Source organism: Chiloscyllium plagiosum, unplaced genomic scaffold, assembly GCF_037043375.1.
Source record: "Chiloscyllium plagiosum isolate Xiang-an unplaced genomic scaffold, Cpla_swu_hap1 HiC_scaffold_8, whole genome shotgun sequence".
Classification (NCBI taxonomy): domain Eukaryota; kingdom Metazoa; phylum Chordata; class Chondrichthyes; order Orectolobiformes; family Hemiscylliidae; genus Chiloscyllium; species Chiloscyllium plagiosum.
In genome coordinates, this window is record NW_028270146.1 from 4,165,466 (window position 1) to 4,177,942 (window position 12,477).

A 12,477-nucleotide genomic window follows, 5' to 3' on the forward strand; every position below is an offset into this window, starting at 1 on the left:
GATAAAATAGGGCAGAGTCAGCATGGTTTCATCAAGGGGAGGTCATGCCTGACAAATCTCAAAAGAATTCTTTGAGGAGGTAACAAGTAGTTTAGACCAGGGAGAGACAATATGGGTGTTAGGTCTCTGAACATCCAGAAGGCCTTTGATAAGGTGTCACACAAGAGGCTGCTGAGTAAGATAAGGGCTCATGGTGTTAGAGGCAAGGTACTGGCATGGATAGAGGATTGGCTGTCTGGCAGAAAGCAGAGAGTGGGGATAGAAGGGTCCTCAGGATGGAAGTGGTGTTCCGCAAGGGTCAGTGTTGGGCCTACAACTTTTCACTTTATACATTAATGATCAGGATGAAGGAACTGAGGCCATTCTGGCTAAGTTTGCAGATGATATAAAGTTGGGGAAGGGGCAGGTAGTATTGAGGAGGTGGGGAGGCTGCAGAAAGGTTTAGACAGATTAGGAGAGAAGGCAAAGAAGTGACAGATGGAGTACAATGTGGGAAAATATGAGACCAAGCACTTTGGTAGGAAGAATAGAGACATGGACTATTTTTGAAATGGGGAGAAAATTCAGAAATCTGAAGTGCAAAGGGACTTGAGAGTCCCAGTCCAGTTTTCTCTTTAAGGTAAATTTGCCGATTGAGTCAGTAGTTAGGAAGGCAAGTACAATGTTGTCATTCATCTTGAGAGGACTAGAATATAAAAACAGGGGTGTACTTCTGAGGCTTTATAAATCTCTGGTCAGACCACATTTAGAATATTATGAGCAATTTTGGTCCCCTTATCTCAGAAAGGATGTATTGGCCCTGGAATGGGTCCAGAGGAAGTTCATGAGAATGATCCTAGTAATGAGGAATGCTTGAGGATTCTGGGACGATGATCCATGGAGTTCAGAAGGATGAGGGAGAGTTCTGATGGAAACTTACAGAACAGCTTGGACAGAGTGGATATTGGGAAGATGTTTCCATTGGTAGGAAAGACTAGAACCTGCTGTAGAGTAAAGGGAAGATCTTTTAGAATGGAGATAAGGAGAAACTTCTTCAGCCAGAGAGTGGGGAATCTATGGAATTCACTGAGAAGGCTCTGGAGGCCAGGTCATTCAGTGTATTTAAAACAGAGATAGATAGGTTCTTGATTGCTAAGGGAATCAAAGGTTACAGGGAGAAAGGGGGAAAATGGGGTTAAAAAAATCTATCAGCCATGATTGAATGATGGAGCAGACTCAATGGGCCGAATGGCCTAATTTCTGCTCCTATGTCTTATGGTCTTCTTATGGTCTATATCACAGTCCCCTCCCTGATTTGTATACCTACATTATCCTTTTCTATGGTGAAGACAGATGTAAAGTACTCATGTAAACATTCAGCTCCACACACACATTGACATTTTGATCCCTCATAGGCCCAACTGTTTCCTGGTTATTCTCATACCCCATAATATCCTTATTAAATGCCTTTGGACTTGTCTTAATATTACCCACCAGTGTTTTCTCACAGCCCCTCTTCACTCTCCTCATTTTTTTTAAAGCAACCCCCTACATTTCCTATACTCCTCTACAACATCCACTGTTTGGAACTTTTGGTATTTATGATGAACTTACCTTTCCCCCCCTTATCGAATCCTGTACATGCTTTGCTATCCCGGCTTCTCTGGTCTTGTTGGATCCATCCTTCCCCTTTACTGAAACCTGTTGGCTCTGCACTTCCACTATTACCCTTTTGAATGTCTCCCACTGCCTGGATATGGATTTTCTTGCAAGGATTTTCTCCCAATGTTAACAAACAACAAAGAAAATTTACAGCCCAGGAACAGGCCCTTCGGCCCTTCAAGCCTGAGCCGATCCAAATGTACTGCATCTGTATCCCCCTGCTCCCCACCTACTCATGCATCTACCTTGACTGCCTCTACCACCCCTGCTAAGAGAAAGTGAGGACTGCAGATGCTGGAGATCAGAGCTGAAAGATGTGTTGCTGGAAAGGCGCAGCAGGTCAGGCAGCTTCCAAGGAGCAGGAGAATTGACGTTTCAGGCATAAGCCCTTCTTCAGAAGAAGGGCTTATGCCCGAAATGTCGATTCTCCTGCTCCTTGAATGCTGCCTGACCTGCTGCACTTTTCCAGCAACACATTTTACAGCTCTACCACCTCTGTTGGCAACGCGTTCCAGACACCCACCACCCTCTGTGTGAAGTAGTTGCCTCGTGTATCCCCCTTAAACTTTCCACCTCTCACCTTGAAAGCATGATCTCTGGTTATTGAATCCCTCACCCTGGGAAAAAGCTTGTCTCGATCCACCCTACCTGTACCCTTCATGATTTTGTAAACCTCAATCAGGTCCCCCCTCAATCCCCTTTTTTCTAGTGAAAATAAACCTAACCTACTCGACCTCTCTTCACAGCTTCCATACCAGGCAACATCCTCGTAAACCTTCTCTACACCCTCTCCAAAGCATCCACATCCTTTTGGTAATGTGGCGACCAGAACTGTACACAGTGTTCTAAATGCAGCCGAACCAATGTCTTGTACAATTTTAACATGACCTGCCAGCTCTTATACTCAATATCCCGTCCAATGAAGGCAACCATACTATATGCCTTTGTGACCACTCTGTCCACCCGTGCAGCAACCTTCAGGGTACAATGGACCTGCACTCCCAGATCTCTCTGCCCATCAACTTTTCCCAAGGCTCTTCCGTTCATTCACTCTAGAATTAGACTTGCCTAAATGCATCACCTCACATTTGTCTGGATTGAAAGCCATTTGCCACTTTTCCGCCCAACTCTCCAGTCTATCTATATCCTCCTGTATTCTCTGACAGTCCCTTATGCTTTCTGCTACTCCACAATCCATTAGTCTACAATGGGGAACCTTATCAAACACTTAGTAAAGTCCATGTATATGACATCAACAGCCCTTCCTTCATCTAACAACTTGGTCACTTCCTCAAAGAACTCTATTAAGTTGGTAAAGCACGATCTCCCCCACACAAAACCATGTTCCCCATCACTGATAAGCCCATTCCTTTCCAAATATATAGATCCTATCTCTCAGTACCTTCTCCAGCATCTTTCCCACCACTGCCATCAGGCTCACTGGTCTGTAGTTACCCGGAATATCCCTATTACCCTTCTTGTACAGGGGGACAACATGAGCAACCTTCCAGTCCTCCGGCACCTCACCTGTATTTAAGGATGCCACAAAGATATCTGTCAGGGCCCCAGCTATTTCCTCTCTCGCCTCCCTCAGCAACCTGGGATAGATCCCATTTGGTCTTGGGGATTTGTCCACCTTAATAACCTCTAGCCTACCCAACACATCTTCCCTACTTATGTCAACATGATCCAGACTAATGAAACGTCTATCTCTAATCTCAAGATTCATCATGTTCCTCTCCTCAGTGAACACTGATGCAAAGTAATCATTCAGAATCTCACCCATTCGCTCAGGTTCGGCACACAGCCTCCCTTCATTATCTTTTAGTGGACCAATCCTTTCTCTAGTTATCTGCTTGCTTCTTATATAAGAATAAAATGCATTGGGATTTTCCTTAATTCTGCTCACTAAAGCTATTTCATGACCCCTTTTCGCCCGCTTGATTCCTCGTTGTCCTACTCTTCCGATATTCCTCCAGGGCCCGTTCTGTTCTTAGCTGTCTAGACCTTATGTACACTTCCCTTTTCCTCTTGTCTAGTCGTACAATTTCTCCTGTCATCCGCGGTTCACGAATCTTGCCCTTCCTATCCTTTGCCTTCAACGGGACATGCCTATCCTGCACTGCCATTAACCTATCTTTGAAAGCCTCCCACATCTCAAATGTGGGCTTCCCTTCAAATAGCTGTCCAGTCCACATTTCCCAGCTCCTGCCTAATTTTGATATAATTGACTTTGGCCCAGTTTAGTACTCTTCCCTGAGGACCACTCTCTTCTTTATCTACGAATATTCTAAAACTTACAGAATTGTGGTCACTGTTCCCAAAGAAATCCCCCACTGCAACTTCTACCATCTGTCCTGGCTCGTTCCCCAGTACCAGGTCCAATATGGCCCCTTCCCTCATCGGACTATTGACATACTGCTCTAGAAAACTCTCCTGGACGCTTCGTACAAGTTCTGCTCCATCCAGATCTCTGATGCTAAGTGTATCCCAGTCAATGTTGGGAAAATTAAAATCTCCCATCACCACTACCCTATTGTCTCTACATCTATTCATAATCTGTTTACCTATTTGTTCTTCTACCTCACGCTCACTGTTGGGAGGTCTGTAATACAGCCCCAACAATGTAACTGCACCCTTCTTATTTCTCAGCTCCACCCATATTCTCCCCATGTCTGCGTGGGTTTCCTCCGGGTGCTCTGGTTTCCTCCCACAGTCCAAAGATGTGCAGGTCAGGTGAATTGGACGTGCTAAATTGCCCGTAGTGTTAGTTGAAGGGGTAAATGTTGGGGAATGGGTCTGGGTGGAGGGTCGGTGTGGACTTGTTGGGCCGAAGGGCCTGTTTCTACACTGTAAGTAATCTAGTAATCTAATAATACCTCACTACCCAAGAGCACCATATTGTCCCCCTTTAGCACAACCGTGATATCGTCCCTGACCAGCAATGCAACTCCAGCCCCTCTTTTACTTCCCTCCCTGTCCTGTCTGAAGCGTCTATATCCTGGAACATTTAGTTGCCAATCATCATGCCCTTCCTTCAACCAAGTCTCTGTGATGGCAATAATGTCATACTCCCAGGCACCAATCCAAGCCCTAAGTTCGTCTGCCTTACACACTATACTCCTTGCATTAAAGTAGATACATTTCAGGCCACCAGTTCTTTTGTGCTCACCTGCTCTCTGCCTACTCTTCCCTTTATTAATGTTATCTTCATGATTCTTACAGTCTCCAGTCTCCACCTCGCTGCCTACTTGTTTTCTCTTCTGGTTCCCAGCCCCTGCCACATTAGTTTAAAAACTCCCCAACAACAGTAGCAAAAACTCCCCCAAGGACATTGGTTCAGGTCTGGTTCAGGTGTAGATCGTCCCTTTTGTAATAGTCCCACCTTCCCCAGAACCAGTCCCAATGTCCAACAAATCTGAACCCCTCCCTCCTACGCCATCTCTCAAGCCACGTGTTCATCCTGCCTATTTTTTCATTTCTATGGTGGCTAGAACATGGCACTGGTAGTAATCCCGAGATCACTACCTTTGAGGTCCTCCTCTTTAACTTCTCTCCTAGCTCCCTGAATTCTGCTTTCAGGACCTCATCTCGTTTTTTACTTATATCGTTGGTGCCTATATGCACCAAGACAACTGGCTGTTCACCCTCCCCTTTTAGAATGCTCTGCAGCTGATCAGTGACATCCCTGACCCGAGCACCTGGGAGACAACATACCCTCTGGGAGTCCCGTTTTCGGCCACAGAGCCGCCTATCTACTCCCCTGACTTTATTTTATGAGAATTAACCTTCTCCCCATTTCCAGTTCATCTTTGTCCTTATCTATATTTACCTTAAATCTGTTGACCATTTACCAGGATGTTGCCTGGGCTGGATACTCTCAGTTATGAACAGAGATTGGACAGACTGGAGGAGGGAAGGCCATGGCCTGGTGGTTATTGTTGGATTGTTAGCCCCAGAGACTGGGGTTCAAATCCAGCCATGGTAGATGGTGAAATTTGAATTCAATAAAAATCTGGAGTCTAATTAAGATGACTATGAATAAATTGTTGGGAAAACCCCATCAAATTCACTAATGATCTTCAGGGAAGGAAATCTGCCACCTTTACCTGGCCTGGCCTATACGTGACTCCAGACCCACAGCAATGTGGTGGACTCTTAACTGCCCTATGGGCAATATATTGGCTTAGACTGTGATGCTGTCATGCAGTGAATAATCTTTTTAAAAAGTAGAGGAGACTGAGAGGGGACATGATTGAGATATCTAAAATGATGAGGGAGATAAACAGGAAGAAGCTTTTCCCTGCTCTGCCATTCAATGAGCCCTATGACTGATCTGAAACCCTCATCTCCACTTTCCTGCCTTTTTCTCCTGACCTTTGGTTCCTTTTACGGTTAAAAGTCTGTTGTGCAGTTTGTTAGTTGATGCTGTGACTTTGCTCTCAGCCAGACAGAGAGAACCACAGGCTTATTGACTAAAAGACTGAAGCTTCCCCAGCAAGCACTACATTGTTAAATGTCACCTTTCCCACCTGATTGCTATCACTTCCTCCTCTCGGTGACCATGAACCTGACCAGAAAGTGTCCCCATCTTGTATAATTTCTATAGTAGGCCTTGACCCCAAGACCTTGTGGTAAAAGCAATGACTGCTGGAAACCAGATTCTGGATCAGTGGTGCTGGAAGAGCACAGCAGTTCAGGCAGCATCCGAGGAGCAGTCGACTCAGAGACAGAAGTGCCAGTTGTGAGGAGCAGCTGATCTCGCTGAAACAATCCCGTGGATTGTATGCCCCTCGGTGTAGCCTGGCTTTTTCAAATTCACTCGTGGGCCATGGGTGTCACTGGCTGGGCCAGCATTTGTTACCCATCCCTAGTTACTCTTGAGGAAGTGGGGATGAGCTTCTTCCTTGAACTGCTGCAGTTCACATTGTGATCCACATTTATCTCTGTCCAGTGACCTTGATTCACAATGGGATATCTGAATTAAATCAGGATCAGTTTTCTCAGTGATATCAGTTGCAGACTGTGATTCCTCACTCAGCAAGATGGGTTTTTAAAAATCAATTCAAACAAGTTTGAGCAACAGCTGAAAAACAATATTTTATATCATTCAACAGTTTGCAGCTCCTCACCCAGACCAGTTCTTAGCTGAAGATGAGAGTTTAACTCTTCTTTTGCCCCATCCTCTTTTCTGTTTCCTACCTCACTGAAACCATCCTTATTCACTGCTTTCCACTTACAATGAAGGGTTGGACTCAAAATGCTTCCTTGACCTTTTGGTTTACAGCAGTAGCTTAATCTGCCGTGTTTCTCCAGAATTGTGCTTGGGGGTTTGGTAGATGAATTTTCATCAAATGTTCCTTCATGCTCCTTTAACAAACCAAGAGTTTTAAACATGAATGTTGTGCAGTCCTTACGCAGGGCTGCAGGTCATCAGAATCCAGCGATTGCATTGTGAGGGTCAGTGCAGTTCCATGCACCACACATGGCTAATTAATATTCCAGATGAGGCTAATTGGGAATCCAGATGTGGATTATTGGGAATCCAGATGTGGATAATTGGGAATCCACATGTGACTAATTGGGAATCCAGATGTAACTGAATGTGTATCCACATGAGACTAATTAGGAATCCAGATGTGGCTAAATGGTTAAATGTATCTATCATCAGTAAATAAAATTAGTGGCAACAGCTTGAGGCCGGTGACCACAATATACGTTTACAGAACTGATCTCCATTCAGAGCTGAAAATGTGTTGCTGGAAAAGCGCAGCAGGCAGCATCCAAGGAACAGGAGAATCGACGTTTCGGGCGTAAGCCCTTCTTCAGGAATGATCTCCATTCAGCCAACATTTCTCCAATAATCCCTCAATGATTTTACTCACCAATAAAATCTGTCAATCTCAGTCTTGCGAGTTCCAATCATCAGCTCAGCTTCTCTTTAAGGAGCTGTCTTGCGAGGGGAGAGAGAGAGAGAGATGGAGTTTCCAATCTCCAGCTCTGTTTCTGTGAAGAAATATTTCCTGAGATCATCCTGAAAGTTTTGCAGGTAATTTTAATGTTCTGGGTATTCCCAGCAGAGAACATAGCTCTCACTGCTGACAATCTTAAATGCCTGGGTCATTTTCAGCATCTGTAAAGATTATGTTTTTATTAAAATCTCCCTCCACCAACCACATCACAGATCAGCTGCCCTTGTCTTTTGTTGTTATTTTCTGCACTTAAGTAACTCAGAGACAATGATGTGTGGAGACACAGGGGATGGGGGAGTTACTAAATGTGTATTTTGCATCACTGTTTACTGTGGAGAAGGACATGGAAGATATAGAATGTGGAAATATAGATGATATCTTGAAAGACATCCATATTACAGAGGAGGAGGTGCTAAATGTCTTAAAACAAGGAAAAGTGGATAAATCCCCAGGACCTGATCAGGTGTACCCGAGCATTCCAAGGGAAGCTAGTGAAGTGATTGCTGGGGCCCCTTGCTGAGATATTTGTATCATCGATAGTCACAGGTGAGGTGCCGGAAGACTGGAGGTTGGCTAACATGGTGCCACTGTTTAAGAAAAGAGGTAAGGAAAAGCCCGGGAATTACAGACTGGTGAGCTTGGCATTGGTGGTGGGGCAAAGTGTTGGAGGGAATCCTGAGGGTCAGGATTTACATGCATTTGGAAAGGCAAGAACTGTAAAGGGATAGTCAACATGGCTTTGTGCGTGAGAAGTCATGTCTCATGAGCTTGATTGATTTTTAAAAAAATAAATAATGAAGAGGATTGATGAGGGCAGAGCAGTGGATGTGATCCATATGGACTTCAATAAGGCGTTCGACAAAGTTCCTCATGGTACACTGGTTAGCAAGGTTAGATCTCACGGAATACAGGGATAACTAGCTAGTTGGATACAGAACTAACTTGAAGGTAGAAGACAGAGAGTGGTCGAATGCTATTTTTCAGACTGGAGGCCTGTGACCAGTGCCACAAGGATCAGTCCTGCATCCACTTTTCATCATTTATATAAATGATTTGGATGTGAACATAGGAGATAGTTATTAAGTTTGCAGTTGACATTAAAATTGCCTGAGAGTGTAACGAGATCTTGATCAGATGGGCCAATGGGTTGAGGAGTGGCAGATGGAGCGTCGGAGGCTGAGGGGTGACCTTATAGAGGTTTATAAAATCGTGAGGGGCATGGATAGGATAAATAGACAAAGTCTTTTCCTGGGGTGGGGGAGTCCAGAACTAGAGGGCATAGATTCAGAGTGAGAGGGGAAGATATAAAAGGGACCTAAGGGACAACGTTTTCACACAGAGGGTGGTACATGTGTGGAATGAGCTCCAGAGGAAGTGGTGGAGGCTGGTACAATTACAACATTTAAAAGGCATCTGGATAGGTATATGAATAGGAAGGGTTTGGAGGGATATGGGCCGGGTGCTGGCAGGTGGGACTAGATTGAGTTGGGATATCTGGTCAGCATGGACGGGTTGGACCGAAGTGTCTGTTTCCATGCTGTACATCTCTATGACTCTAAGATTGCTCAACATAAAGACTCAGATCTGAAAAACATTACATTTCATTTTAATACATTGCTGTAAATTTCTTTCTAAAACAGCTTGGCCTGTCTTGATCAGACAGAATACCAAATCCAGTCTTTGCTGAAGCGCTGACAATGGATTCCCCTCTGATCATAAAAAACAGTGAGATATCGCCCAACCACATTATTATATACACATTACTCACAGAGGAACACACTTCAAAAATTAAAATGAACAAAGAATCATAAATACCCAGATTAAAGTTGCTTTCTGCAGCAAGGTGTATTATACAGAAGTACTGTGAAAAACCTGGGGATACATTGGAGCTATGGGGAAGGGGATGTACTCTCTGCATCTTTTAACTGTGTAATACCCATGTAAAATAATGCATGCACAAACACAGTCCTTCCCCTCCAACTCCGAGTGTGAAAGGAGGAGTGGGGGACCCGTTCACATGGGAGTGGTCTTGGGAACTGAGAGGTTACTGAAGTGAGCAGAGTTCCCATGCCAGAGCAGTGAGTCACGGCAATAGTTAAAACATTTTAATCCAGCATAGGGAGAGATCAATACATATGTAAGGGACACTTCTCAATTCACATCAGCAGACCAGGGAACCCCTCAGCTCCATCTCTCCTCCACTGTTGGACCTTGGTAGGCTTGTTGCATGTGGCTCCGAAGTCCAGTACAATCTCCTCAAGAACAGGGCAAGCAGTCAACACTAACCCCTGGCCCTGTAACTTCCCCTTCATTCCCTAAGGGCATTGTGGGTTGACCTACAGCACAGCGATTCAAGAAGGCAGCTCATCACCACCTTCTCAAGGGGCAACTAGGGACAAGTGATAAATACTGGCCTAGCCAGTGACATCCATGTCCCAAGACTGACTAATAGAAGAATAAGCTACTCTGCTGCTGGGATTCCATGAAACTTAATGTTCTTATCCTAGTTTGAACAACAAAAACAAGGACTAGGAACATGCAGACACTGCTGAAGACACTGCACAGTCAGGAAGAAATTCCTTAATGATGTAGGGAGATGCCACTCACTGCTCATGGCTTGGATTTATCAAGGTGTGCAGAATGTGGGGACTCTCAGGAGTAAGCCCATGTATTCGTGCTCCCACCACCCCCAAGCTGTGCCTCTGCTTGAGGTGAGCACTATTTTGTGAGGAGCCATGCCCTGATAGCCTCAGAGTGGGCAATCCCTGGGCAGCTGTAGCCTTCCTTCTGGTGATGGCAACTGTGTATCTCTGAGAATGGTGTGTCTCTGAGAATGGTGTATCTCTGAGAATGGTGTGTCTCTGAGAATGGTGTATCTCTGAGAATGGTGTATCTCTGAGAATGGTGTGTCTCTGAGAATGGTGTATCTCTGAGAATGGTGTGTCTCTGAGAATGGTGTATCTCTGAGAATGGTGGGTCTCTGAGAATGGTGGGTCTCGACGGGCAGCTTACATGGCTCTCACAAGGTGTAGTAGAGGCAGCACTTGGAACAAAATTCAGACAGTGAGTGACAGTGTTGGCTGGGTGTGGGAAAGCCTCCATTTGGTATGTGCGGGCTCAGTGAGCAGTGGCCCATCTGGAGGCAGTGCTGCCATTCCTCTGGCAGGAGAACTATAACTTGCTGCTAGCTCTTTATTTCACAGCGTCGATGGGGCTTTCTGTCAGGCCCAGGCGTGGTGCTGTTGGTCCACAGTTTGTACGTTTCCACACCCTATCACCTCCTCAGTAATTGTGCCAAAGCTGCCAATTATTAATCTCTGAGTCCATCTCCATACTGGGAGGTGTTGAGGGGTGTGGGAGAGGGCAGCAATGAAGACAGATCTCTGATGTGGATTCTATGATCTTTGTATCATTAGATTCCTCAATTTATTTGTACCACTGGGCTCCTGAGCCCCCTGTGTCAATGGATTCAGGGAATCTAGTCTGTGAGGATCAGCTGGTCCATTCACTCTTGTGTTCTGATGGGGTTCTTGATGGAAGGTTCATGCTCAGTCTGCTCGGTTTGGCTGAGCTGGAAAAACACAAACAGAACATAATGTTTTCACAAAATACAAACTCGCCAAACTCCAAGCTACACACCAGAAATCCACAATTCACACTGGTAAAAGACCAGAACTGTAGGTCACAGTAGTTATACATAGAATCTGTACAGGAGAAAGTGAGGACTACTGATGCTGGAAATCAGAATCGAGAGTGTGGTGCTGGAAAAAGTCAGGCTGTATCCGAGGAGCCGGAGAATCAACATTTCGGGCATAAGCCCTTCATCAGGAATGAGGCTTGTGGGCCGAGGGGATGGTGAGATAAATGGGAGGCTGGGGAAAGGTAGCTGAGAGTGCAAAGGGTAGATAAAGGAGGGGGGAGAAAGTGATAGGTCAGAGAGGAGGGTGGAGCAGATAGTGGGAAGGAAGATGGACAGGTCAAGAGGGCAGTGCCAAGTTAGAGTCTTGGGACTGGGATAAGGTCGGTGAAGGGGAAATGAAGGAACTGGTGAAATCCACATTAATCCCGTGGGGTTGCAGGATCCAAGGCAGAAGACGAGGTGTTCTTCCTCCAGGCGTCGGGTGGAGGAGGCCCAGAGCCTGCATGTCCTTGGCAGAGGGAGATGGGGAGTTAAAGTGTTTAGCCACAGCCACAGGGTGGTGGGGTTGGTGGGTATGGGTGTCCCAGAGATGTTCTCTGAAATGATCTGCAAGTTGGCATCCTGACATAGAGGAGACCACACCGGGTGCAACAGATGCAGGAGATGACATTGGGAGAGGTACAGGTAAATTTCTGACGGATGTGGAAGGATCTTTTTGGGCCTTGGACAGAGGTGAGGGGGGGTGGTGTGGGGGCAGGTTTTGTACTTGCGTTGGCTGGGGAAGGTGCCGGACTGGAGTGTGCGCTAGTGGGGGTGTGGACCTGACGAGGGAGTCGCGGAGGGAATGGTGTCTCCAAAATGCTGACAGGGGTTGGGAGGGAAATATATCCCTAGTGGCTGGGTCTGTTTGTAGGTGGCAGAGGATGTCTTAGGGATTAGTCTTAGGTCCTCTGTTTGTAGTGTATAAAAACGATCTGAAGGAAATTGTAGGTGGAGTGATTAGTAAGTTTGCAGATATCACGAAGATTAGTGGAGTTGCTGATACTGCTGACGATTGTGAAAGGATATAACAGGATATGGATTGATTGGAGACTTGGGCACAGAAATGGCAGGTGAGAGTTTAATCCAGACAAATGTGAGGTAATGCATTTTGGAGGATCATATTTAGCTGTATCTTTCAGAATCCGGGGAGACTTGCATTAGGTTAGATTAGATTCCCTACAG

At 45.6% G+C, this 12,477-nt stretch overlaps 2 protein-coding genes across 6 annotated transcripts in view; one reads left to right on the forward strand and one right to left on the reverse strand.

Moving 5' to 3' along the window:
* Nucleotides 1-12,477, forward strand: part of tgfb3 (transforming growth factor, beta 3) — a 108,199-nt gene that overhangs the window by 91,813 nt on the left and 3,909 nt on the right. The window lies entirely within an intron of this gene.
* ttll5 (tubulin tyrosine ligase-like family, member 5) overlaps nucleotides 9,199-12,477 on the reverse strand; it is a 451,975-nt gene continuing 448,696 nt past the window's right edge. For both annotated transcript variants that reach the window (XM_087989544.1, XM_087989543.1), the window contains exon 31: nucleotides 9,199-11,184. In XM_087989544.1, coding sequence (XP_087845670.1) covers nucleotides 11,106-11,184 — 79 coding nt within the window. In that variant the 3' untranslated portion in view covers nucleotides 9,199-11,105. The remainder of the gene's footprint in view (nucleotides 11,185-12,477) is intronic.